This window comes from Parambassis ranga, chromosome 4 (assembly GCF_900634625.1).
Source record: "Parambassis ranga chromosome 4, fParRan2.1, whole genome shotgun sequence".
In the NCBI taxonomy this organism is placed as follows: domain Eukaryota; kingdom Metazoa; phylum Chordata; class Actinopteri; family Ambassidae; genus Parambassis; species Parambassis ranga.
In genome coordinates, this window is record NC_041025.1 from 11,562,430 (window position 1) to 11,589,979 (window position 27,550).

General features: G+C 42.4%; 2 protein-coding genes across 3 annotated transcripts; one reads left to right on the plus strand and one right to left on the minus strand.

Moving 5' to 3' along the window:
• The first annotated feature begins 599 nt into the window (after nucleotides 1-599).
• On the plus strand, nucleotides 600-6,417 carry lpl2a (lipoprotein lipase 2 a). Its single transcript, XM_028404694.1, has 10 exons — nucleotides 600-873; nucleotides 1,726-1,922; nucleotides 2,033-2,212; nucleotides 2,333-2,444; nucleotides 2,532-2,765; nucleotides 2,853-3,095; nucleotides 3,220-3,340; nucleotides 3,550-3,768; nucleotides 4,150-4,257; nucleotides 4,346-6,417. Exons 1-10 carry the CDS (start codon nucleotides 774-776, stop codon nucleotides 4,365-4,367), a joined length of 1,536 nt encoding a protein of 511 aa, XP_028260495.1. The 5' UTR covers nucleotides 600-773; the 3' UTR covers nucleotides 4,368-6,417.
• LOC114435125 (disintegrin and metalloproteinase domain-containing protein 10) lies at nucleotides 6,381-26,928 on the minus strand. Of its 2 annotated transcripts, none has more exons than XM_028404693.1 (15): nucleotides 26,700-26,928; nucleotides 25,816-25,963; nucleotides 25,453-25,571; nucleotides 25,141-25,296; nucleotides 21,009-21,094; nucleotides 20,189-20,311; nucleotides 17,863-17,955; nucleotides 17,460-17,628; nucleotides 13,105-13,268; nucleotides 10,510-10,681; nucleotides 10,263-10,407; nucleotides 9,860-10,043; nucleotides 8,763-8,862; nucleotides 8,411-8,535; nucleotides 6,381-7,511 (listed from the first exon to the last, which is right to left on the minus strand). In XM_028404693.1, the coding sequence occupies exons 1-15, from the start codon at nucleotides 26,758-26,760 to the stop codon at nucleotides 7,407-7,409; spliced, it is 1,950 nt and encodes a 649-aa protein (XP_028260494.1). In that variant the 5' UTR covers nucleotides 26,761-26,928; the 3' UTR covers nucleotides 6,381-7,406. The 2 variants fall into 2 exon arrangements, with proteins under 2 accessions (XP_028260494.1, XP_028260493.1); XM_028404692.1 differs by having other exon boundaries at nucleotides 8,315-8,535.
• Between the last annotated feature and the right edge of the window lie 622 nt (nucleotides 26,929-27,550).

A 27,550-nucleotide genomic window follows, 5' to 3' on the forward strand; every position in this document is an offset into this window, starting at 1 on the left:
TGCATCCAGCCTGCATATTGAACCAGAGGTCTCAGAGGTCTTCAGTGATTACAGTCCAAACATACAGGGCTACAAATGATACAGTGGGAACATTTATTACATCAGAAATAGTGTCAGTGTCTGAAATTAATCTCTTTGGAGAAAACCTCATGTTCATCTTTTTTTCAGGTTGCATTAAATGCACTCAATTTATGCACATTTTTGCAGTGTTCTCCATGCACTGTGAAGCACATTTTATAATTTATTTATTGTTTAATTATTTTTGAAATATTATGCATATGTGTTTTCTGCAGGCATCATGGTTTTGTTTAGTGATTTACACAAATAAAAAAGGACACTTCAACCATCCCAGCATGCAGTGCTAATCGATCCCTGGTGTTGGCTCTGTTATGTGGGACAAACATACATTGACTGAATGTAAAAGCACTAAACAGTGTGCATTGTCCTAATGAGTCTGCCCTGCCAACCTGTGCTGTTAACTCTCCTCATAAAGCAGACTAATGATTTACTTTACAGATATTTTTCCCTTCCCCGCCCGGGGGTCAGCAGCCAATGGCTCGTCAGAACTTCAGTAGTGCTATTTAAGACGCAGCCAGTCCAAGGTGGTTCAGATTTCAGTGCAGTGCGCGCAACAGGACGCGCTGGATTAAAGGAGAAGCAGGAGAAGAAGGAGCAGGAGGAGGATTATTTCTGTATCAACACGCTGCGGGCTGCGACAGCTTTTACTTTTGTTAAAGACGTTTTTCTCTGAGCAGGAATAGTCTGGTAAAGAAATGAAAACTTGGCAGGTTCTGCTTCTGTACGTCGTGGCGTTGAATGCAGCTGTGCAGCATGTGACGTGCCTGGAAGAGGAGCTCGCCGATTCAGTTTTTGGTGAGTTGCCAGTTTTAACATTAGGTGTCAGTCACAGGAACAGACCTTTGTCTGGATCCACACAGCCTGCACATACTGTGCGGTGGAAACTCTGCTGTGGATCTGTGTGGAATGTGTGCGCAGTGTGAGCCGGGTATGTGTTTGTTTCTGTGCTTTATTGTCATTAACGGCCTTTACAACATGCTATGGATCACGTGTCTATGACTAAACTCGTCTTTGTGTGTGTGCTTTTTTTTGGCAAACTTTCATTCGCTGCTATTGAGCGTGAGAGACCTGATGGAAGTGTTCCACTCTCAGAAAGCAGCAGGACGTCAGGGAGGGACAGAGAGGGGGAAACAATGAGGCAGCCCAGTGATCTCATCAGAACTTCTGATCCAATGTTAAATGAATTGATGTTAACAATATGGGCCCCTAAAACTGCTCCAACTTTTCACCATAGCTACATCTCCTAATGTTGGTGTGGGCCTGGCCTCCAACGCCCTACCCCCCACTCTGAAAACCCCAGTTGAGTTGAGTCAGCTGACTTTGTCAGGACCAGTGAAACTTGGGCAGATTATAGTCAGTGACGTGGAAGGAACAGAGCTGGGAAAACCCTCAGGGTTTCTATATGGAGGTCAGGTCTGATCAAGTGAACCCCAGTAACCCCTGAGCACTGATCTCAGTCAAGGTAGGATCTCATTTACTGAGGGGCCCTGAGGGGCTTATTGCAGCCAGTCAGGCATCATGTGGACCCCCAGCCAGAGCTTTAGATAAGGTTTACCCATCTATCCAAAACACCAGCGAGACAGAGGTGCCTCTTCTTCTCTTCTTGGGACAAATGTCCTCATAAACCATGTCTATCTCCTCTGTCAGGTAATGTCCTCGACCCACTCAAAGACCTTTTGGACCACAAGGATGACAGTAACACAACTGTTGCCAAATTCTCCCTCCGCAAACCATCACATCCTGACGACGACCTGTGCTACATCATTCCTGGAAAACCAGACTCTCTGGCAGCATGCACCTTCAACAGCACCTCTAAAACCATCTTAGTCATCCACGGATGGACGGTGAGCCTGTCCTGACCTGCACCATGGATTCAAAAATAACGCATGTTTTTGTCCTCAAGTAGCACAGTGTTTCTGCTGGTGTGTTAATGTTCTGGCTGTCACTTCAACAGCTGAGCGGCATGTTTGAAAGCTGGGTGCCAAAGCTGGTGTCAGCGCTCTATGAGAGAGAGAACACGGCCAACGTCATCGTGGTGGACTGGCTCAGCTCGGCTCAGAATCACTACGTGGTTGCTGCTCAGAGAACCAAGGCTGTGGGACAGGAGATCGCCCGCTTCATCGACTGGATCGAGGTCAGTGGGGTTACGGTTTGACAGATTATATTCCAAAATGGAACACACTTCATCACAGTGTCTTTAAAAGATAAATATGTCCTCCTTAATCCCATCTCTTTTTTCTTTTGTATATAACAGGAAACGACCAACATGCCTCTTGACAACATCCACCTGATTGGCTACAGCCTGGGTGCTCATGTGGCAGGATTCGCTGGCAGCCACGCAGCCAATAAAGTTGGAAGAATAACTGGTAAACACAACAAAATATATCCTAAGCTACGTCTTGATCAGGCTTTTGCATCAGACTGGGTTATTTATTGATCTGCTCTGTGTGAAGGTCTGGACCCGGCTGGACCCGACTTTGAGGGTGAGCATGCCCACAGACGCCTCTCCCCTGATGATGCTCACTTCGTGGATGTCCTCCACACTTTCACACGCGGTTCTCTTGGTCTCAGCATTGGGATCCAGCAGCCTGTCGGTCATGTGGACATTTACCCCAATGGTGGAAGCTTCCAGCCAGGCTGTAACCTGAGGGGGGCCCTGGAGAAGATAGCTAATTTTGGGATATTTGGTAAAAGTGGCTTCAAACAGACATGTTTCCCCTGTTTTTTTCCCATCTTCCTGTGTTTCATCATCTTCCTCCTCTTTCCTCCTTCAGCCATCAGCGATGCAGTGAAGTGTGAACACGAACGCTCGATCCACCTGTTCATCGACTCCCTGCTGAATGAGCAGGAGGTGGTCAAGGCCTACAGGTGCAGCAGCAATGACGTGTTCGACCGCGGCATGTGCTTGAGCTGTCGCAAAAGCCGCTGTAACACGGTGGGCTACGGCATCAGCAAGGTCCGCAAGGCGCGCAACGTGCAGATGTACACCAAAACTCGAGCCTCCATGCCTTTCAGAGGTCTGTGGACTTAAAAAGTGCTGTCTTAAACAAATCTGTTTATAAACAAAAAACATCTCAAATAAAAATGTGATTAAAAAGGTTAGGTTGCCTAAATGACGGGTGTTGTCGCTCTCTCTCACAGTTTACCACTATCAGCTGAAGATCCACTTCTCCAGTAAGGTGAACATTTCAGAGATGGAGCCCTCGTTGACTGTTTCACTGTTTGGAACCAAAGGAGAGGCTGAAAACCTGCAGCTGAAGCTGTGAGTAAACAGTTTACGAAAGAATCGCAGTGACACAGCGCCCTGATGAGTTATATGAGTTGTTTTGTAGCAGTGGCACAGTAGTCAAAGGCTCTTTGCTGTGTGCGGTCATGTTGATGTTATGTTTTATGGTGCATACTTTACAAGCCTGTGCTGAATCAAACAGGCTGTTAGCAAAGCGCTGACATTTCTCTTTTGTTGTTTGGCAGAAAGGAGAAAATTGTGACAAATAAGACGCATTCATTCCTGCTGGTGACAGACAAAGACATCGGCGACCTGCTGATGCTGAAGTTTAAGTGGGAAGACACAAATGGCTGGTCTGCCTCCAACATGCTGAAGATGGTTTCCTCTTGGTGGTCCGGCGACTCTGATGGCAGCAACATGGAGGTTCACAAAATCCGGATCAGAGCTGGCGAGACACAACAAAAGTAAGAAAACGGTCCTTTGCATACTCAGGAAGTTTGTAAATTTGTTGTCCTTAGAAGATGCATGCTGCCATGATGCAAGCATTCATGACAATCATGCAAAAAATGCTCCAAAATGGAGGTCGCCATGTCAGATTTGAAACTAGTTGGTGGATATTAGGCATCCAAATATGTTCCCCTAACATGATGCAGATTGGTAATGTAAACACACTGATGTTAGCATTTAACCACAGACTCTACACACTAACATTTATTAATATGTAGCCTTAACACAGCCACTCATCACTTTTTAGCGAGTTTTATCTTCAACGAAGAAACCTGTATGTATATTTTGTTGTAAAATGAGTGTTAATCTCACAGATCTTTCATGTATTCCTCCCACAGGTTGGTGCTCTGTGTAAAAGACCCCAGCGCTCACATCTTATCTCAGGAGGTCACATTTGTTAAATGTAAGGATGCGTGGAGGACCAATTCAAAGCGATCTCCAAAAAGGTGAGTCTGTCTCTGTGGTATACTGCTGCTCCCTTTACATCACAGTTAAACCTGATCAATAATATACTTAATCTGGTTGTGTTTGTAGAATAACTCTGGAGAGCCAATGACCATGAAGGCAACACAGTGTTGACATTCTCTTCTCTCCATTTCAGCACTTAGCAGATTATTTTTATCAGTAACTCTCGTACACCTGTACATTTCTCACACATACAAAACCTTTACCACATTGTATATATATATCCACGTACAGATGTATGTTATTTAAAAGTATACATATGTGAATATTGTATCATATTTTGTAAAAATCAGTTTTTATGTTGCATAACTGTAACATCATTGTACAAATTATGTGGTGCATCTTTTTTGTTGTTGTCTGGATGTACCAGAGATGGGGACTCCAGTACCCAAATGTGCACTTAGGTCACACAAACAAAGACTTGTGACTTGATTTAGAATTGCCCTCAGTGACTTGAGACTCGACTTGGTGAACATATCTGGGATGTACAGACACATTCACACAGAGGCTGACTCGCTGAGAGGCCTGATGACTGGATATACCATGTTTGGTTGTGGAGGTACTGATGCCCTTTTGCAGGGGTGCCCAATATGTCTATCAGTACATCTATCGGATCGATTGCGAACCTTGAGAAAATTTTTTGATGTTAGTCTATCATCTGTCCTCCAAAGATCTTTTATAACACAGATGTCCCACTTTCTCCTGAGTGCTTGTGTCATTGCGTGTTTATGTACGTATGTATGTAGTAGCGTGAATGATGGAAGGAGTGAGCACCATTAACAATAATAGAAGATCTTTAAATAACATGCAAGTTTTTGGGCCATGACAACAAACCGGACTTACAGCTGAATGCTGCAGGCCGACAGAGAGGGCTGGACTGATGGGAGTTCAGACTCTGCATGCGGATGAAAAGTGTAGTTGTCGCGCTGCATGGTGTGTTTTTATAATATTCCATCATGATGCCGCTGCACTGGCTCGTTAGTTAGCTAAGTAGCTACTCTACTGTGCTAACATAAGTCCAACCATCAGTGGTTGACTGGTTAACATTAAAGTAAGAATACTTTGCTTGCTGTCAGCTAGTTTTACAAGATAAAATACACAGTTAAAAACAGGCAATGCCTATGTCTTTATTATCGCCCATTTACCAGCCTCTCCTCACTTTGAAAGATGTTTGTACAGAAATTGTAATTTAACTACACATTGTCAAGTTTAATTTTAAGATGTGTTCTTTTATTATTTTAACGTGTACATATATCATATAATAACTTCAGTTGTATTTCAATCAATCGCTATAGATAGATAATTCTGATTAGTGTAGGTAGATCATTTTGACTTGGTCATTGTAAAAAGTAGCTCGTGAGGTGTGGGCACCCCTGGCCTATTGTGTAAAATACCTCAAGTTAAATTTCATATTTAAAGGAACCACTGTGAACCAAATAGTGTTTAAGGTGAATTTCTTTAGGTGTTTTAGGCAATAGGGTACAATTTATTTTCCTTTATGTGTATTTGTAATACATAATGTAACCGAGCATTCACCACTGTGGCTCTCAGCACTGTGAGACCTGCACCTGTGTGCCTTACTGTAAACAGTCACCAGACAGAAGCTGGTGCAAACTCACCTTATCTTTTCTTGCCGTTTTTCACCTCTGTGTGTCATTCTGTGAACTCACTCTTTAAAGCTGTGGTTGTACTGTGATTAACTCTAAGATGTTACGTTGAAGCTCTCATCTGGAATAAGTGTCGGACATTCTCCTGTTTTTTTGTTTTTGTTTTTATTTATTTATTCATAAACACATTTCCAGTCCAGTGAGCAATATCTAACCTCAGCTGTTTAGAGATCGGTACTGTAACCATTGTGACTTTATTTCTGCCTACTTTAAAAAAAGTGGAAATGTTTTTTGTTTGCACTGAAAACAGGGGAAGACCTTTGCTAAACCAAGTTACTTGTACAGTTTATGTAAATAAATATCAAAAACATATAATATAGTTTGTAGTATGAAGCACTTTTAGGTCTATATTTTTACCTCTGAATGAAGTAAATATGTAAAATGTATTTTTCTGTAATCATCTGTACATACTTGTAAATATGTCTCTGTACCGTGTAAATTCTTTAATAAACCAAACCATCTGGCAGGTCATTATCACATGTTTTTACATCATTATCACTCATATTTACCATCTGAAGTGTGCACTTTTTTATATATTATCAAAGCAGAACATGTTGGAGCCAAACAGTTAAAACAATTTCAACACTCACGCAGCTGTGCCTGATATAAAAGTGCAAGGAATCGTTAAATTACCCAAAATAAGCTGCTGCTTCTTCACATCCTTGCGGTTTTTGACGTCAGTGGGTTTGGGCTTGATTTTGTCAAGGTGACCTGAGAGATAGACTGGATCAGGATTACTTGTATAACCTGCAGAAACAGCTGTGGTTTTGTAGAAAAGGCTCATATCCAAGTGAGCTTTATCACAACAGTGCATTGTGTTCTATAAGCAGCAGTATGTTGAATTAGGTCTATATATACTGTAGCTGTCGGATAAACATTCAAATAAAAGGCCAAAGAATAATGCAGATAGGATGTTAACACAAAAACCAGCTCAATGTCAACACCACACAATCATGTTGTAAAGGATTAATCTGCACACCTATCTCATGTGTTATGAGTTTATCGTCCCTTCATAAACATGCACATGTACTTGATGTCCCCCTCCTGTCAAAGTGTCATTGTGATGGAATCCTGGACGCTCATCAAGGCTAAAATTAGCAAATAGGTTCAACAAGGACACAACAAGAAACAGTCCCATCAGTCACTGCAGAAGACAGATGGCTTCACAATGCTGTGTGTAACTCCTCTGATGTGGTTCTCACTGACCCACCAATATTTTCCATAACACATGAAAGAAGACACTCATGCTACTTACAGACAGACGATACGGTGCAAAAATATCAGCTAAAAAAACAGCAGCAGGTGTTAAGTGCCTTTGCAGGCCCCCTGCACAACGCGGACCGTGTAAAGGAATCTCTTCAATGCAGCCTTGACTCTTCAAAATACCATTTAGAGATGTTAAGTGAAGTTGTGCGTCATGATGATGATGATAATGATGATATTTTAAGATCAAAAGTTTCAGGTCAGTCCAAGTTTCGGGTGTCCAGGGTGCGACTGCAGAGGCAGACGGTGCAGCCCATCACTGCAGACAGAGTCAGGATGGCCAGCAGGATGGCCCACCAGTGAGCCTGCAGAGAATACATGAACATACACTGATGTCATATCTTATAAGTTGTATGTATGTGTATGATGCATTCATTATGACACACAGCATTGTCAGTGACACACGATGCTTCATGATGTGAGGGGTCATCTCCAGTGAGACAGATGACTGAAAGGATGAGGTGCTCTTAAACCTAAATGGACATTCCTGATTCTCCATGCTGTCAGGAGAAACTAAGCCTCAAAAGCAGGTAAGACTGAGGCACCGAGGACAGCTGCACATCAGCACAGGAAGTTAAAGAAACACACAAAGCTGAGGATGTGACCTCAGGCAAACACGTGTCTGTCTCTGATTTATCCTCTGGCACAGGAACAATCACAGCACAGGGATAGGACATTTCATTTAAACTAGACTTTCCCAAACGAATTTAATTAAAAAAATAAAATAAAAACGAAACCATCAGTTGTCTCTTATGTGACAAAAGTACACAACGGAATGTCTGTGGTGTACATGTCATAGACAACAACACTGTTTTCATCTGACAGAAAGAGTTACTGCAATTATAAAAGCTTTTGTTTATTTACAGTGCAAATAGACTGCTCTGCAGTGATACTGCAGGTCAAAAGGTACCTTTAAAGTAACTTTAATGTTGGCGACATGTGGTAATAACTAGGTATCTCAATTTATGAATTAATATTTTGATATTGGCTTTAATTATAGTTAAATATTCTTATAATGTAGTAAAATTGGTGAGAGAGAAGAACCACACAGATGTTCCTCCATCTTTGTATTCATATTTGTATTGCATGTATGTACTTATTAAACCACCTTCATCCACTCTGCTATGTCTTCAAAGTCATCCAAATGGAGAAAGGAGTTCTTCAGCCTGGCTATGGGGCCGTCTGCATCCAGGAGGCGACACACCTGGAACTTGTCGCAGTATCCGCGGTTGTCAGAGCACGGAGCTCCACCCACCAGAGGCAACGCTTTTCTCTGGAAGTGATGGGACAACACAGAGGAGGTGGTGCTGGCACACGTTTCAGGCTTACCTGCAAATGAAACATCACACACACACATACATAGCAGAATGAATGCTTGGTGCCACGATGTTACATCAGGACATTCCTCTTTGAGAGCACTCTGTCCTCAGGCTGATGCAACACTGTTTTATAACAGAAAACAATATTATAAAAGGCTGATATCAGTCCAAATGGACACAGGCTGATCTGTGCAAACACATTCCTCAGTAGCAGAGGCCACGTGGGTCTGTGGTTACCAGGCTGCTGGCAGCACATGTGACATTTCTCCTTTATGGAGTCTCCTGGACAGTCGCACTGCTGCAGGAGATGCCTCACACACACCGACTCGGCACAAACCTGCAGGGAAACATAGGCTCTGGTTAGGATGGACTTTAAATTATTGTAAAGATTCTTTATCAATATTATTATTATGTATTTATTTACACCTACAGAACGGGTACTGTGATAACACCATTATCGAGCACAGCTGACACAGTGACATACACAGAAAATCTTTGTCTTGCAGAGCAAATATGTGACAACTCACATAAAGTGTTTATTATTTACTGAGACTTCTGGGAACCTGGACAGTTTAACACGCACATGGTTTCGCCAATTTGATTTGCAAATATGAAAATAAATTTTCAGTTTGACATGTTTTGAGAAACTGACCCTGTTTATTTGGAGTCTGTTTTCTTTTTCTTTTTAAGGAAGGAAACAACACGAGTCATCTGAAAGCTGTCACCAAAAGTGCCTGTAACATTCCTCAAATCCCCCCCCAAAAACTTTTTCTTTTTTTTTTTAAATCCATTTATCATGCTCTCTGTGTGGGTCACTAGAGGTTAGCACAATTAACACATCTGGACATCAATGCATCCAGAACGTATGATGAAGCAACATTCACAGCTGGAATAAATTCCCCTCGTCTTCTGCTCAGAGGAAGACTGGGTGAGTGGTTGAGATTAAGTATCACACACTCAGATCTTTTCTCAGTAATGCAGTGTTGTAATGGTAAATTGTACTCTTGTTTGCAAATAAAGTGGCTTGTGGGTGCTCTTATAGGATAGTGATACAACAGGAAACACCATTCCAGAGTCAGCCTCCACTGAACTGAGCCACGCATGAGCATATTTAAGATATGTTTGAACTTAGAGGGCCCAAAAATGATTAGTGGACACACCTGATTGTTCTTTTACTTTAGTACCAAGCTTCCACCACTGGAAGTAATGGAACTCAGATCAGCCTCAAACATCTGACTGTTTTGTCAACTGCTGTTTTCAAGTTTATGAATCATCATCTGCTCTGCAGAGTTATATTGAGACCTGGTGTAGTGTGGTGGATGTGTCAGCCTCACCCCGTTCAGGCAGACACGCGTGCCCTGACTGCAGACGGTGAGGTTTTCCTTGGCTTGTGGCTCGGGGCAGAGTGGAGAGAGGCCTGAACACACACTCTCCTTCTGACAATCGGTCTCCTCATCACACGTCTCACTTGCAGGCTTAAAGCTGCAGTCCCGACCGCAGCACAGGCCTTGACTTGGACTGATGGAGGGACGCGTTTGAAGACATCACAAATGTGGAGCACACATGCAAGACAAAAATAAACAAATCAACTGCAAGACAAGTGTAACAAAACAGTTTAGAGGAAAGGTTGATAACAACATGCTGTGCTGCTTCAATTAAAATGATGAAACTAAGAAAGAACCCCCCAAAAACAGAGCCACACACGTCTCAGCAGGCCTGTATTCAGAGGCACAGTACCTGCAGACTTTACCAGGCTTGAGGCGACACTGGACTCCTACAGGCTCTTTAGCGCTATAGCAGCAGAGGTCTGAGTCGTTGTGGCCGATGTCACACTCCTCACCTTCCTCTACAATCCGGTTTCCACAGATGGGCTGATCACTGACTGACCAAAGCCAACACACGTGCAGATAAATACACAAAGCACAGTTTAATGTCTGTTTTTAGCTCTGCAGTCAGCAGCCAGGTGGACGCTGTGCATCCTCACCCACAAAGCAGTCATCCTTCTTCAGCTTCAGGATCTTGCTGATGTGTTTGATGCTGCAGGGCGAGAATTTATCGTTGTTTTCACACACCTCATCGGTGGCATGCGGAAACATCAGGTACCGCCCTTTGCCACCCGTTGAGCCGAGGTCACCGCAGTTGGAGCCCTCGTCGTGCTGAAACACAGACAAAACAACATCTTCACTCAGCTGCAGACAGATACAGCAGGGGGGGACAAATGAGCTCACTGAGCGGGGACCATTAGCTTCTATCACAGTCACAGATGGGGGAATTAAATCCCTTTATTGCTGGTCTCAGTAGCATATTAAAGGAAAATGTTTTCAGCCCTGTCCATGTTATCTTGTTGTACTTTCAAATAAAAGACTTTCCTCTGATGACCCTGCTGAGGAATGTTGTGTTCCACACGTGGGACACAACAGAGGGTTCCTCGTATATTTTCTGGAAGTGCTCTTCTTAGGATGTCAAACTCTCAGATGAGTTAGGAGGCAGATGCACAGACTTGAAATGAACATGAACACGTGGAGCAAACAAGCCTTAATGTGGGTATTTCTGTGTCTGGTCCTGATTAGTGTGATGGATATAATGAGTGATCATTTTATAGTTTTCACTCATAGCTGTCAGTGTCTGCGTCCCTGGGTTTGGCAGAGCGCTAACATGCAGCAGATTTACTGGTTTTTCTTTCAAATAGAACATTTACTCTGTTGTGAGTTTTCTTGGTATCACACAAAAATCTTGAGCAACATCTTTTACAGCCAACTTCAATTATACTTCCATGATATTATCGGTTTCTGTGTCCTCAGCTATTTTGTGGTACCAGACAAAAACACATATCCTCTTTTACTGCCACAGTGAATGATAAGGAAACAATAAGAAAAGGCAAAACTTATTCAGAAATGATGTGAATAAAGGTAAAGGTGCTCTGTATAGTTACTTTCCCAACACCTGTTGTGGTTCTAGATGCTATGGAAGATTAATGCTGCCCAGCTAGAATATGGTATCAAAGGGGAACTCTGATGTTTACGTATATGTGTCCAAATTATTTTCTTTCCTTTAATACTATCATGAAACTCTGAATAAAATATACTTAAGAATTTAATGAGAGCATTTTTGCTTCCATTAAATTCTGAATAAAATATACTTAAGAATTTAATGGAAGCATTTTTGCTTCTATTAAATGTAAAAGTTTACAAAGTTAATTTGATCTCAGGTCCTTTTCCCATAAATATCTTTGTCTCCAACTGAATCTCTGTGTTTCTGTCTGTCATCTGCACAGGCGCTTGTCATATTTTGGATAAAAGTGGTTCTTTTCAGTGCTCTCTGTCATCTCTGCCTCAGGGGAGCTGTTATCACAAAGGCTTGTTAGTTGACTGATGACAGTGGTTAAGTGTGTGCTGGATCTCCATGTTGATCCAGGATGTTATTCCACGTTAGTGCTACTCTATAAAAAAAAAAACATTAAACTGCAAACATCATGTGAGGACAGCTCTTCTTTTATCTTTCCACCTGATTGACAAAGTGACTCATAGCTCCCATTTTAAGTGTCAGTTTAGGATGGATGGTTGTGGAGCAAAGTAGGCCAAAGGCTGAAGGAAGTTTTTTTGTCTCTGTTATAGTCCAGCCCTCTCTTTTTTCAAATCTCAGGTGAAGGCTGCAGTCAGATCTTTTTATGTGTCTCTTCCCCTGTCGGCCTGGAAACAATGAGACATGCCTGTCACAGCAGCCAGGGTAGGACTGGCCGCTGTGACTGACACAGCAGAACTAATCTGCTCAGGAATGCCTCAGGGGACTCTTTGGTCTGAGGTGGTGTGAATAGCAGAGGGCGGGGTGAAAACAGACAGAGGAGTCCTGCTGCCATTTTGACCAGAGGAGGGTTGAAGGTGTAACCAGGCGTCGCACATGGGAAGAGGTGCGAACGTTGGTGAGTAGACGTCAGCTGTGTGCAACTATTGTGGTCCTGGAAGAAGGTTGTCAGGGCTCACATGTGAAAACAAACAGAGCGAGTGACATCAGAGCTCCACCTGTTCCCTCACTGGAGATTATCCATCCAGGCTGAGCCAGGATACCCTATTGAACGGCAATGAACACCAAGGTCTCTAAGGCCCACATAAGTGAATCATTCACTCACAATTTGTTCCACTGCAGAGCAAACAGCCATGTATGCTGTGTGAGAATATGTCACGTAAGTCTGAATTTTAAATCACAGGGATCCATCATGGTGAATTGTCGCATTATCCCCATGGTCTCATGCTCTGTAAAACTAATCCAGGGTCACATATGAGGCCTCAGGACTTCTAATAAACAGAGCTTTCACACTGCAGATATCTTTTGGAAAACATTAGTGTTAACATTACCAACAGCAATGACAAATTAAAATCCTTAACTCTATTAGAATTAGACGGTGATTTCATCTTTGTCTTCAGTTGGATTAAAGCCACGCTGCTTAATTTAGTTGAACTGGTCTCTGGTGCATCTGAACATCAGTATAATGTCAGGACTGTTTGTGGGTCTGCCAATGGGAGCTAAGAGCTAGGCTAACAGCTGACTGTTTAGATGGACTGAATAAGGATGGGGGACTGACCGGAGATCCCAGGCTGTGGCCCAGCTCGTGTGCCAGGGTCAGCTGGACGTGTCGAGCGGGCAGGAACTGTCCGTAGTTCTGAATGGTGACCAGACCGGTGTTCAGGGTGGAAGTTTGGCCATTACGAAGAGTGGTTTGCTTTGAACATACTCCTCCCCAATTTCCTGAATAAACACAAAACAGAAGATAATGCATGTTTAATTTTCACACAGGTATATATACAGGTAAAATGCACAATTTGTGTTTGCAATCGCTGCACTAGAAAAAAGGTGATACAAATATACTATATATATATGACACATAACTCCTGCTGAAATGAATGCACTGATAATGCACACTCAACAGTCCCAAAGGGGTTGCAGATAAAAACATAACAGTGCCGTGGGCTTAGATAAGTGACCTTGTGCTACTGGAAAAACCTTAAACCAACAGTGTTTTGCTACCGAAGTTATCGACCTCTGAGGCCCATTTTGAAGAGGGTGCAGACTGACAGACTCACCGACCTCTGAGCTCTACCACCCTCACATCAAAGCCTGCAGAGCCTTTAGGGCCTCTGACGGTCTCCTTTGCCTTTGAATTTATGTAATGGCTCCAATTACAAACAGTTGGTTGCATTCACATGAATGGATGGCTGGGCTGTGACATCACCGTTCAGCTGGCCATCCAGACCACCAGCTATGCATAAAGCAGGCCCATTGGTCAAGCTGCATACCTGTGATCTGTGCAATCTTTTGAGGTCAATCTGTCTTTCTGCTCAGTATTTATGGGACTATGGCTCAGTGAATGCATGTGACCATTGTTTATTTTATTCATGTGTCCATCCTGTCTCTTCATTAGTTCTCCATTTTCATGCCAGTACATGGCCCAGGTTGAAGGTCCCAGCAGTCATGTGAGTTTTATGTAAGAACTCTTACACAATATGGTCAGCAGCACTCTTTTTTGGGGGGTGGGGGGGACGTACGGCTCACACAGGACACGTCTGTTGTAGACATTCAGAGCCCATTTCAGAGAAATCTGAGTTCACCAGGTGTCATTGAGGACTGTGGGAACCAGTTATGGGCATCTGGATCTCCTACCAGCATGTTTTTCTTACACAGTGGGCGTGGGTGTGACGTCCAGGAACAGTCAGGGACAAATAGAGGTTAAAAAACACTCCCTATCGGTGCTGTTGTAAAAACAAAGGAGGGTACTGCAAGGGTTAGTTTAGCAAAGGCACAATGCCACAGTACCATCCTTGTAGTTGATATCAAGTTGTTTTTTTAAATGAGATAAATAATTAAATAAATTCCTCTAATTGATCGTGCACCTCACACACTGCCAGGAATGCCCCCCCCCCCCCCCCAGCCACACTGATCAAGAATTCTGGATGTAATCCCCGCTTTTGACCTAATGCGGCCCCCCCCCCCCCCCCCGTTGGGCAATTCAAGGAGATGAATTTCCTAGAAAGAGTGTTACTGGAGGCCTGTGCTGTGGTTTTTGGCAACGGGAGCAGAGAGGGTCTGTGATTCCGTCCCCTCCTCCTCCTCCTCATCTTTGCAACAGAAAGAACCCGTAATGAAAGACTCCTATTATTAGCTCTCTGGACAAACAACCAGGGAGGAACAATCCTCTGGATCACTTAGATTTAGTGCTCACACACTCACCATCAGGCATCTACACACATTTGTTTACTCTTGCACAGAAACTTGCCACATTAATTCAGATACACGGTATGAATCATGACAGGACAGGACGCACACACTCAGTGAGCCACTCCTTACACAGCGCACAGATACAAACACTCGTTCACATGGTTTTACATGAACAATAACAAAGGGGCTGGCTGTGCTCAGACCCATATGTGGGGAGGGGGGAGTTAAAGACCACCTTTAACAACAAAAACAGACACACTGAGTTCTTACAACAGCCCGAGTTCTCAGAAAACAACTGTACTGTAAAATAATGTAACAGCATCCGGTGACTCTCCAGAGGTCAATGACCTTCATCTTACGAATTTGAATGGATTAGGTGTTGGAAATAAAAGTCCGCCTGGAATGGATCACAGACTTTCTTACTATTACTCTCATTCCTGGTGTGTTTCTAACATCATCTACTGTATTTGCTGATTGGTTGAAGTGAGGTTTTAACATTTGTGTTTTACTGGCCTGATGCAGTGGGGTTTTCCTCATGTGTCTAACAAGATGCTGTGTTTTCCTGTTTCCAGTTCTTTTTTTAAATTCACTTTGCTCATGTTTTCTAATGTTTTACTTCCTGCCTTTGTGTGTTTCCAGCCTCCTCACCTGTGTCTTGCATGCCTGTTAGTCCTGAGTGTATTTATACTGCAGCTCAAGGTCTTTCAGCTGTCCAGATCTTGGCTCTGTTTGCTTGTGTCGTTTCTTTATTTTGTTCCTGGGTATTAGCTCCTTTAATACTTGCTAAGAAATCTGTATGTAAACATTTTGTGTTCATGCTTTTGCATTAACATTGCCACTAATTAAACTACAAACTACCAAATACTGTGTGTATACAACAGAAGATGGTTTAAACTCACTCTGACATGCAATGATTTGTGGTCCATGAAATGAAGTGTGTAAACATAGTCATGCTGTTCTCATTGATTCTCATTGCATGGATCATTTAATACATGTGCCTGTAAGCCTGCAGTGTTTCTTGGCTGCATTCTTGAGGAATTTTCTTAATTTCCTGGTGTTTTGTTCATTTAAATGTGTTTCCCTGAAATGCAGTGTGTTGGCTCACCGTAAAAAGTTCCTTTTACACCAAACATATTGTTTGGAAAATCACTGTCCTGTTCCTCAATTAGTCAAGGAGTTTTCCTGGTTTGAAAGCCTGAGTGGAGCGAGATGTTTGGGCCCCAACCCCCCATCCTGGACGAATGTATGAACACACAGCTTGAGAAGGAGGAGTTTGGTGTGGTGGATGGGGGTTGTGTGTGTCTATATGTGTGTGCAGTTGGAGGCAGTGGGGTCTTTGAGTTTATTGTCCTCTGTGTGAGGACCTTCTATTACCCATTAATAAACTGGTGTAAGTGGGTTATAGTGATACAGAGCCTGCGTGCAGGTCAAACATTATCCACTCCAATCGGTTTTAGGAGCAGTCACATGAGAGTGAAAAGTCACAACAATGTCACAATCACAATGAATCTACATGTGTGTGTGTGTGCATTTCTCACGTGAGAAAATACCATGGTAATTATGCCGTGGAATGCAGCCACCAATCCTCACTAAAATGCCTGGAAGCAATGTGTGTGTGTGTGTGTGTGTGTGTCAAAGGTTCATTGCGCCCTAATCATATGTCATTGTGGTGGTCTGCTCTCACGCCCCTCAGTTTAGCCAATCAAAAGCTGCGCGTAAAACAATGTCATAGAAACAACCAGGAAGGACCTCCTACCACAACAATGCCCATCCAATCCAACTTCCTCCAGCATAACAACAATACTACACACAGTCACACAGTTTATCAGAGAGCTGGGAGTCACATTGTTTCATGTAAGACTTATCATATTAATTTATCTGTGTGATACAAGTGAATTCAAGTATACTTTGAAAAGGGAAAAGAGAGTGATGCAAACAAAACCTTTAGGTTTAGTGAATGTTTTAACCATCACACAGAGAATGTGGCTGTGCATATAGATATAATAACATTTCAATATTAAAAATAAAGGGACATAACATGTGACTAATTATTGACTTTAAGGGCAGCTGCTGAGGGCGAAGCAGATTTTTATGCAAATCAGTCAGGATTGTAATTGAGCGGTCCACTCACGTTTTGTTTTTGGTCTTCCCCAGCAAAACAGTGCTTTTATAACAGACTCTGTGTGCCACAGCATCATCTGATCCAGAAAAACAAGCCTTACCCACAGTGCTGCACTGCCTGGGTAGATGAAGACATCTTTACACCTGCTTTGAGTTCCTCAAAACTTCATGTTGTTAATAATGTAAATGTAGTTTAATTTATGCTGATTCTATGCAAACTTTAACCCCTGGTTCAGGTCTACTGTGTGTTATATTCTTATACAGACAGTATGAGTGTGAATGAGGGTCATGTCAAGCCCTGAGACTGGTATCCAGAACCTGAGCTGTGATATGTCAGATCCACAGAGATTCACACAGAGAGAGGCAAAGCAGAGAAACACAGTCACTCATACATGTTTCATGTTCCTATTGGCCTGGCACAAGTTAATAACAACACTATTAATTCATCTGTGAGAACACTGTTTCATTCCCACATGTGGGTACAACATACAAATGGCTGTATTCCATTGCTATAGTTAATTTCAGCTCCATCATACAAGTTAAAGTCTCACACACATGTTTGTTGGTGTTTTCTGTGCACATGTCGCAGTGTTAGGGACTCACCAGCCTTGCCCTCCCAGGCGAGTCCCAGAACTCCGCTGTAGTCTCTGTCAGTGAGCAGGTAGGACAGGCAGAAGTTTCCCCAGTTGTTGTCAGAGAACAGACTCAACAGCTTCTCAGGCCCGATGTAGAGAGGATGTAAAGGATCATGTTTTTTCTCTTCAGTCATCACCTGAAGAGAGAAAGAAGACGTAAAGGCTCCACCTGGTGCATTAACACAATTATCTAACTGATCATGAAAAAAATATCCTTTCAGTTTAATGCAGGTCATGATGTGTTTGAATTAAAAGTGAATATGTGAAAGCTGGGATTACTGGCTATGGAGTTATCTGTGATCTGCATCTGTGGTGCGTCACTCCAGCATGGAGGACAACTGTGTCTGAGTTTGAGCAGACAAGGAGCTTACTCTGAGGGATTTTACTTTGAAGTTGATCAGCTTGATTCCATCAAAGTCCACATTATCATAGATGTCATTCACAGCCCGTATGTAGGAGGCGACCTGAAGATTATACAGATTATGTCAAAAATATCAATCACCAATAACATCTTCTTTTTTAATCTTTTGAATGATCTTTAATTATAACAATTGACCAAACTGTGATCAACAAAATGTCGAGGTAATGTATAAAGTGAGGTAAGCCACAGGGTGCTTTCAGTGTAGGTGGCACGGTTCATCGCACTCAGAGAGACACGTGCAAACCAGTCACATGTGGGAGCAAGGTCACGTCTGCGTCTATACAGCAGGAGATGAATGTACAGTGTAGGTGGCTGGGAAATTTCCATGAACTTAAATATTGACACCTCGGACTCATGAGATGTCAGAAGTCAGGTCAGTAGTGACTGACAACAGCATTTTGTCTATTTATTTACACTCGAGGATCCCATCACGCATCACATTATGATATCGCTTACAGTATATATTCTCACTCGGTGCAACAAAGGTCTGGCAGTGAGCCAGGGACAACAACAAGTGAGTGTGTTGAGGGTGGAAAGAATCCAAGGAGGTGAGGAGAAAACGAACCGCAGGAGGAAGACTAATGAGCACGACAATGTGACCAGATACTCAATAACTGAGCTGACTTTGACCACTAAGAGGTGTGATTAAAAATGAAAGTAAGTGAAAATAAGATTAAACATCTGTGCTTCAGAGATAATTATATTAAAGTTGTTTCTCATATCTGGACCTCTGACCTCAGTGACAAAATCTTTGTTCAGACAAAGCACCTTCAACACAGACACTTAAATCACTGCTGCTGAGGCAATGCAGCAGACAGGCAGACAAGTTCACCGCCTGTGAGCTGTCTCTAAGTTCATAAACTGTGTAAAAATATCTGCTTGTTCATTTGAATGTGTCTCAGGCTGTAAGAAGGCGTAAATTAACTGCCTGTTTTCTTCCCACCTGTCTCCCCTCAGAGGCTCCTTCCATAATTATGCTGCTCTAATAATGTCAAAGGTTAGGAGTGCAGGGTAAAAAGGTTGGAAAAGTTTGACATTTTAAATGAGATGAGCCCCTCCACAGTTCACAGCGGGCATTACATGCCAAAAAGACTGTATCTGGAGATCTAGTTTTGTGATTTCTGTTGAGCTCCAGCTTGTCCTGTCTTAGCATTGTGCATGCAATACACACACTCTAGGGAGGTGACAGTCCTGCTTGTTCAGTCCTGCAGACTGGCAGCTCCTGCCGACCAGGCCTCACTGCTGGCACTGAGCCGTATTTGGCCAGATGTCTGCACTCCATGTAACACCATGTTCTCAAAGAAGAAGAAGGTGCTGCTCCTGCCATGAAAACTGTTTGTGTGTTTATGCACGGGCATTTGACCCTTTATTCCGCCTCGTAGCAGCAACGGCTTGGTTTTGTATTTGCGTATTGTTGTGTAATATTCGAATAGTAAATGATGCTCTTCTGAAAAACAAATTGTTTTCCACACAGACATCATTAGATGTTGGTCAGTGAAGGAAAACAAACACAGAAAAATCATGCCTTCACTGGCAAATGCTTCTAGGAAATTAACCCTATGTTTACTCAAAGAGAGTCAACCTGAAATCACTGAATTCAGCTAAATGGATAGAATTAAAGCATAATCTTGTGCTGTGTAGTGGGTTTTCACAGAGAGTGAGGTTTTAACTTGATGGCATTGACTGGTGTGTTGACATTACCTTGGGTTTAGCCTCTAGATTGACTCCAAAGCTCATGTTTTTGTAGTGTATTGCTAGTTTTACTCATCAATGCTTCTTACTCTGCTCCGACACTGATTTATTAACCCTTTCTTAGCACAAATATGTGATACATCATGAATAAATGACAGAAACAATCCCATCCTACAAAGAGCTGCAGAATGTTTTATAAACTGCTCCTTTAAATAAGCCTAATTTATGTTTTTATGGGCGGATTTACATTTAACCTGTCAAAATGAATCAGATGTTAGTATTGAGAAGTGATTTGGACTTTGATTGGAGCAGCACGTACCCAAAAGCCGGGACAGAATTGTAAACAAAAGCATGCAGAGCTCAGCAAACTGGCGAGAATATTCTGTTGTTGTCGTGATTTGATGCTGGATGTGACATTAAACAAGAAAGTGAACACTGTGTTCTATGCATTGTGTCTCTCAGGAGGAGGTGAGGAAGACAACAACACAAAAGGAAACTTTGCAATTCCAGTTTGTGACGTTTCACAACCCTCTGCATGTTTAATGTCCATGTATCTCGAAACATTTTGAATAAGGACTCATCACCTGAGCAACAACACCTTCCACAGACTTGAACCTCTTGTAGTAGAGGTGGTCAGCATGGAGGTGGAGCAGGCAGCTGGTCTTTGACTCATCAAGTGTTCTCCTGGAGCGGCTCACTGGTGCCTCCTGTGGAATAAAAAGCAAGGACATGAAGAAAGAAGACAGAATGATGGGAGGAGGACTTGAACCATGACACCAGGGAGCACCTCATTAAGCTTGGATTTAGAACACTTAATTTATATTTAGGTGTAAAACCATAAAGCTTATCAAACCAAATCTCATGTCGATCTGAAGGTAAATGTGAACACTGTAGGAGTGGGGACATGTTACGGTAGGGACAGAACAAGAATGTTAAACATCTGTTCAGGTCGTTTCATGATCACAAAGTGGAAGTGACCTCCACCGGCAGGTATGCTGTTAAAAATGGATCCATACCAATGTCCCAACATCCACTGTGGACAATAGATGCAGGGACCCCTACCCAGTTGGTCAAAGGTTAACAATTAGCCGTGCACCCAGGGGGGAGATTAGTTGAATACATGTGACAGATGTTTTTGTAATTTTACAACACCATCAAGGTCGTCTGTACAGACACGGCTAGCCTTGTGAGCCTCGGCCTATAATTTGCTCTTGGTGACTCAACAGCCTCAATAAAGTGGCCTAATGAACAAATGAATGGGCTCATAAATTAGGTCTTAGACTTATGACAAAATTTCCTCTCACATTCATTTATGACTTATTTGACTACAAACAGTGTGACAGAGGAGGAAATTGTGAAGTGTGTTTTTGTGTGTTTGCTGAGGTTATGTCTGGACTGTCCTACCTGACTGAGTCTGAGGCTTTGGGTGAGGGCGTTTAGATGTTCTGCACCACAGAATCCTTCAGGGCCTGATGTCATGTGAGGCAGGACTACACAAAAAAAACAAACATTTAGATCCACACATGCACATTAAACCATGTTATTATTCTCGCTCCCACAGACAGTCAAGCAAACAGTGTCACAAGTAATTCTGTCCTTGGACATGTTCATTCACTTTGTGTTCTCCAATCATATTACCGAGCAGCAGAGATCAAATATTAAGGTGGTTCGTTAGTATTTGTTTATTGGAGTAAACAGCGGTGCGATAAGATCCCAGATAAACACAAACACTGACGAAGGGCACAGTCTGATCTGTTGAATGTGTGTGCTGACATAATTAATGTGTGTGTGTGTGTCCTGAAACTAGGAGCTATGATTGATAAGAACTAACCCTGACTCTATGATATTTCTCAGATATAGAAGAACAGAGTCAGGGTTAGCTCTTATCAATCATAGCGTGAGCGGGGTTTTCACAAAACTTACTGAATTGTAACATTTTACATGTTTCTCACATTTTAACAATATGTATTATGGAACTGTCTAAAGCATTTAGCATTTTACGAGCAGCTAACATGAGCAAAGGTATGCTCACATTCTCAGACACTTTATAAATAGAGGGCCTGCATTTGGAAATCAGCACAGTGGTCTGCAGATGGAGCCATGGGGGGGCAGATATGCTGCGATAGCTGCTGGGATGATTTCACTAAAACAACTTTGATTTGCGACACCTCTGGGACGGCTGCCTCATTCAAGCTCATGCAGCAACCATGGATTGCATTCACGGGAGACCTTACATCTACATGAACTGACCCATCATGTTGTGCAATTTTCCAACAATAAAAAAAGAGTGCACAGGGTTTATGTCGGGGATTATTATTCACTGTGCCTTACTCCACAGAAAAGTAACCAATGGATGCTGACACAATGTGGGTGCATTCCACAGTTACAGTAGAGTCACGTGACATAATAATCACTTTCACATGTCATTTGCAGTAATGAGAGAGTGACAGAATCAGGCAGTGTTTTGCCACTTTGCTGGTGACCCATAAGAACAAGGGGCACACACAAAGTATATGTGTGTGTGTGTGTGTGTGTGTGTGTGCACATGTCCATGTGAAAAAGTGAGAGACAGCAACACATGAATGGATCACACACCCCCTTCCAAAGTCTTTCAGCCAATCACAGAACTCTGATTCATTCTATACATGGCACAAGTGGGGGTGGGGGTGGATGTGGATGCCTAAATGCTGGGTGTCGACCCACTGACAGAATTATTTCCAGACCTTTCTACTAGCACATTCACTCTCTCTCTCTCTCTCTCTCTCTCTCTCTTGGTTTGTCAATGTTCTCAGCCATACTGCAGCAGATAAATCTTTCTGGCTTGTGTGGCCGAACCTGCAAACAAATTGGTTGTTTAATCTTTTGCCAAACTAAAAAAAGCAAAGACAATAATGGACTGAATCTGGTAAGCCTGATTGCAGCCACTTTCCGAATCAATTAAAAACTGCTGTGCACAAACCATAAAAGATTTTCCCAGATCAAAAATCAGTGTCAAGTTTCAGCCAAGACCCACACTCCCTGCAGCTGGTGGAAACCACTTCTCTTAAAGAATAATGTAGAAAACCTAGAGTCAGAGACACACTACCTGTGTAGATTCATGTATTTGGGTGAAGGTGTGTTTGACACTGCCCATTATGCATAAAGCTATATCTCCACTATACACTGTGATTTCTGCCTTAAAGTCGCTGTTTAAGTGCCTCACAAGGCTCTGCTGTGTCAGCCTTAGCACCCCCCCCCCAGAGTGCCCCCTTAGCTCGAGTGCAAAATCACCAGAATAACTTCTATGACAAGCTGCAACGTGTCACCAGTTATTTCCCTCTGTCCATGAAAGTCAGTGCAGAACGTTACTCACAAACACATGTCCATTACTCAGAATAAACCTTTGAACTATCAGTTTAACTTTCACAACATTTTAAACACATGCCCCCGCTGTCCAAATATTCACCAGTGACCCACATCTTCCTGCTTGGTATGACTATTTGTTTTAAAGGTTCCTTTTACTCTTTCGTCTACACTGGAACGTGCCTGTGCTGCAAGGAGCGACTGTGTCTGTAAGGCTAATGGCTGTTAACCTTCCAGTATTGCTCAAAGCGTTCAGCCAGTGTCAGGCATATTTCTCAAAATCTCCAGGCGTGTATAATTTGGCACTAAAATACATTAAAAAAGATGCATTTACTGTGTGTGACTGTTGAAGGGAAGACTTGAAAGATTTATATTTACTGTGTTTGTGATCTGTTGATTTATCTGAGGTGAGGTTATTAGTTACCCATCATTCATGGGATCGTAAAACAACAAAGAGAAAGTTATATTGTACGCACTGTAGATACACACAGTGACCCTCTGAAGAAGTTAACAAATAAAAACCTGTGATTTTCACATCAGATAAAAATGGTTTAAGGCTTCATTTACATACATCTGGGCTGAATAAAAAGGACACACGTCAACATTAGAGTGAATGTTAATGAGGAAAACAAGTTACACAACAAACCTGTTTTGGCAGGGTTACAGGGAGAAAGGCGACAAAAGGTCACGGTACACAAATATTATCAGAGAGAGGGGAGACACATTCCACTCACTTTGTTGTGCAGACAGTCTGAGTTGATGAATATTTGTAATATTTTTTAAGAGCATGTAGATGACACCAGTGATTCTCAGATCAACGTATAGAGTGGCTGACAAAATAAAGTGACATAAAGCAAACTTTAACCCAGGAGAGCGGGGTTCATGTCAGAATATTTCTTTTTCACAACAATAAACACTTTATCCGATCTGGATCCATCCGTTTTTACATGAGACACATCTGAAAATATGACTTGTAGGTAAATAATTAGGTTGTGTTTCTATAGTATCCAAGGGCGGCCAAACTATACACACACTTTTGATCTCCTGAATGGGTGGTAATGGTCCAGACAGCTGACTGTGACCGCATGTCCTGTTGTCATTATAGTGTACTCCAATATAGGTGTCCGAGTGTTCCCTGTGTCCCTGATCAGAAAGGGGACAAAATTTTTTTCATTGTAGCCTCCAGACAACAACCACAGGAAGTGGAAATATACACACAGAAGTGGAAACATGATGTCACCCCTTCCTTTCTCCTTCTATGTCCTAATTTAATTGTGAGGAAGCATTGATTGCTTATTGAAATATCACATGCCAGAAGCTGTTACAGTTTCCTGCAGATATGCCAATGAAAGAACAAGATGTTTTCAGACGCAGTGCTATCTAATGTAAAGTTTTTTTAGAGTGCAGATTTGAAAAAAATTATGGGAGGGGGGCAGCCTCAGAGTCTGTGAAGACTTGAGGACAAACACAGGGAGCTTCTGGCACAATCTGCACTGTATTTCCAGTAAAAGGGGCTTTCTTGGGGAGAAAAAAAATCCAACATGGATGCAAATATGCACACACAGCCAGGCACACACACATTTGGACAAATCTGTGATGAATGCCATCTGACCAAATCAGAAGCATAATCTTAGGCCAGCTAAGAGTTTTAATCTGTTGTTGTAGAAACAGTCTCCAAGGCCTTCAAAACCTCCCCATGTTTCGTCTCTGTCATGCCTGAGCCCCCATCTTTTCCACTCCTCCTTCAAGTCATACCACCTTGGGTTTATCTTTTCTTTGGCCAGTGCCCAGGCAGGGAGGGGCCCCAACACCCCATGAGAGCTTTAAATAGGCTCTTCCATTACATTATGACTTCTTTCTAACACCAGGGTTCATTGGCCTGTGGTAACCTGAGTCTGAACTAGACTGAGAGGCTGCAGATACTGTGCAGATTGTGTAGAACTAGAATTAAAAGCAGTGGGGAAGATAAGTTTTGCTGTGGTTGTTTGTCTTTCTGTGACACAGCCAAAGGGGCTGTGGACCTGATGAAGCAAAGAATTTATTTTTTGTGCTGTTTCCCATCATTTGATGAAGTCCAAGAAAGCTGTTTGGACACATCACCAAAATTATTATCTTGGACAGTGAAGGACATTTACAGCAGAGTCAACTACAGCCCAAGTGCTGCGACATCTTTGTAAACAGTGTTTAGTCTTACCCATGTCATTCTCGTGGTAGATTATAGAGTGGTAATCTGTTGGGCTGCTGGAGTATCTCTGGACCGACTCAATGTGATAAGTCCCATTGTCTGTGTGGATGGTTCCCTCAAACTGACCCTGTATCACAGAGCCATGACAGGCTGAACCATGCTCACCTGCAAGAGACCAAACATATCAGAGGCACGCTGACAGAATAAACAGACACAGAGATTGTAGATGACTTTAGTACAATCTTTTTTATAGTTTAATTTGATTCAGTAGGTAAACTGTTCCCAGCCCTCCAGCAGGCCAGATGTTCACGTCATGCTCACCATCTAGTGTTCCTGAGTATAGGTGGGACAGGTCCACTGACATGGATCCATTCTCACTGACCACCGTGAGGTTTTCAGAAAAGACCTCTGTGTTTTGTCTGAGGAGCAGGTGGAAAGTTCTGAAGAAAACACAAACACAAACAGCTTACAGATGTGGTCAAAGCTTTGTAGTGTTGTGAGAGCTATGCAGATCTATCATCAGCTGGCAAATACAGACTGATCATTAAGTGATGTTTGACATGTGTTATTGGTTTAGGAACACGTACAGAGAGTTTGCCTAACCAGAAATATACTCTGTATTTATCCAGATTGGTTTGTTTAATGGCTCTTTTGAAGTGGTTGCCCAAATCAGAGAAATGTTACCTGTGAAAAGCAGTAAAATCTAAATGCAGCGTGTGATCCTGAGGTTGTGTAGCTCTCCTGGCTCTCAGATGCTTCCTGTGAAGATTTTCTCTGTCGTATGACAAACACTCATAATGCTTTATGTAAGGACTGATGGTAGCCACGGCACCTGAAGGAAAGGAGGACATTACCACCGATGTTTTGATGTACTTGTAGACTGAGGGTTTAAACATATCTGATTAGACTTCATGGAGAAAGGCTTTTCCAACTTGAGATGGTTCTGCGTATTAGCAGCAGTGGTGTGCTGTTTATTAGCTTTATATTAACTGTCCATTTGTGATCAATTAAATGTTTACACACAGCATGACACAGCTTCTTTCACAGAAACAGCTAACTGTCATCTTTAATTCCAGCTTCCAGGGTGAAAAAGGAAATTCAGCATATGCTGCTGTTGCTGTCTCCGTCTTATGCCCTGACCTGCTAACATGATTTTAACAGGGAGCAAGATGGAACAGGCTTATACTTTCCTGCACACTGTGTCATTAGTTTTGTTTAATCATGGTTGCCCCACCTGAGTGACTCTCACCTGCCTGATCCTTTAATAAGTGAGTACACCCCATTAACCACAACTATGTAAACCAAACACTGTGTTTACATCACTGACGTGTTCCGCATGCAGGCTCCTTTTTTTGCAGCATTCCTCAGAGGACAGGTTGAAACATGTCTGAGCCTAGAAGAGGCCAGTACAACCAGAGCTGACACACACACACACATAGGTAGACTAATTCTCAAAAACAACTCCACTTAGTCGTAGTGCAGTGTAAGGGAAAGTCCACACATTCAGACACACACGCACACACACACACACACAAACTGATCTGCACGTTTTTCCTCGGCCACACTACCTGTAATCCATTCATTGCAGTCGACCAACAGCAGCAGCAGGCAGTAGTGTTGAACCCCCATCCTTTCTCCGTCTTGCTGTGTTTTTTTTGTGGTTCTCCTCCTTTTAGAGTTTTGTCCTCTCCTGTTCACGTCTCTTTCTGTTTTTCATTGCGCTTGTCTTAACTTTTTCACCAGCCTCGTACCTGTGTCTGTCTTCCCCAGCTGGAATGTGACTGGTTAGAAAAGATCAAGCCAGAACTCAGCATGGAGATGTGAACGCAGGCATATCCAGACTTGTCTGCTTGTTAGGAGTTACCTGCACAATCACAGGACAGCTTTGTTATTTAATTAATCTGTAGGGCGAGGTGACAGGAAAATCAGTTTTATCTGTAAGTAAATATCAGGGTTTAAGATTTAGTGTGTTTATTAGCAGAAATTAAATATGAATACACCATAAACATGTTTAAGTAAACAGTTGTTTTAGAGAAGGTCTTTTTTTCCTACTTATTGGTCCTTTAAGATCATTTAACTACCTCATAAGAAAGTGATTTTAAGAAAATTAGAAAAATTGTACTGTGCACTTGCTCTTAATAAATGTCAAGAGGGAGGTACTTTCACTATGATTCTGTCATGAGTGCATCCCATGGGTCTGATAATAGATCCAGGAAAGTATTGAAATTGTTCTGAAAAGGAGAAGGAAGTTATTATTTGTATGACTCACACTGTGTGAAAGGCCTCGTTCTAAACAAAGTGTGCTTAGATGGAGCAACAACATCACATGAGGAGGAAGAGTGACATCACCTGAGATTAAAAACAAATGCCACCTCTTTTACTTCTGTGTCAATAAATAGCAACTTATATGTAACCATTC

Coding starts and splice junctions, on each gene's coding strand:
- LOC114435125 (XM_028404692.1), bottom strand. CDS start 26,760: ATGGGGGTTCAACACTACTGCCTGCTGCTGCTGTTGGTCGACTGCAAT. Junction 17,956..20,188: donor TGGAAGGTGTTGTTGCTCAG/GTGATGAGTCCT, acceptor TATAATCTTCAG/GTCGCCTCCTACATACGGGC. Junction 8,863..9,859: donor CGCGTGTCTGCCTGAACGGG/GTGAGGCTGACA, acceptor GTTTCCCTGCAG/GTTTGTGCCGAGTCGGTGTG.
- lpl2a (XM_028404694.1), top strand. CDS start 774: ATGAAAACTTGGCAGGTTCTGCTTCTGTACGTCGTGGCGTTGAATGCA. Junction 1,923..2,032: donor TAGTCATCCACGGATGGACG/GTGAGCCTGTCC, acceptor TCACTTCAACAG/CTGAGCGGCATGTTTGAAAG. Junction 3,096..3,219: donor AGCCTCCATGCCTTTCAGAG/GTCTGTGGACTT, acceptor TCTCTCTCACAG/TTTACCACTATCAGCTGAAG.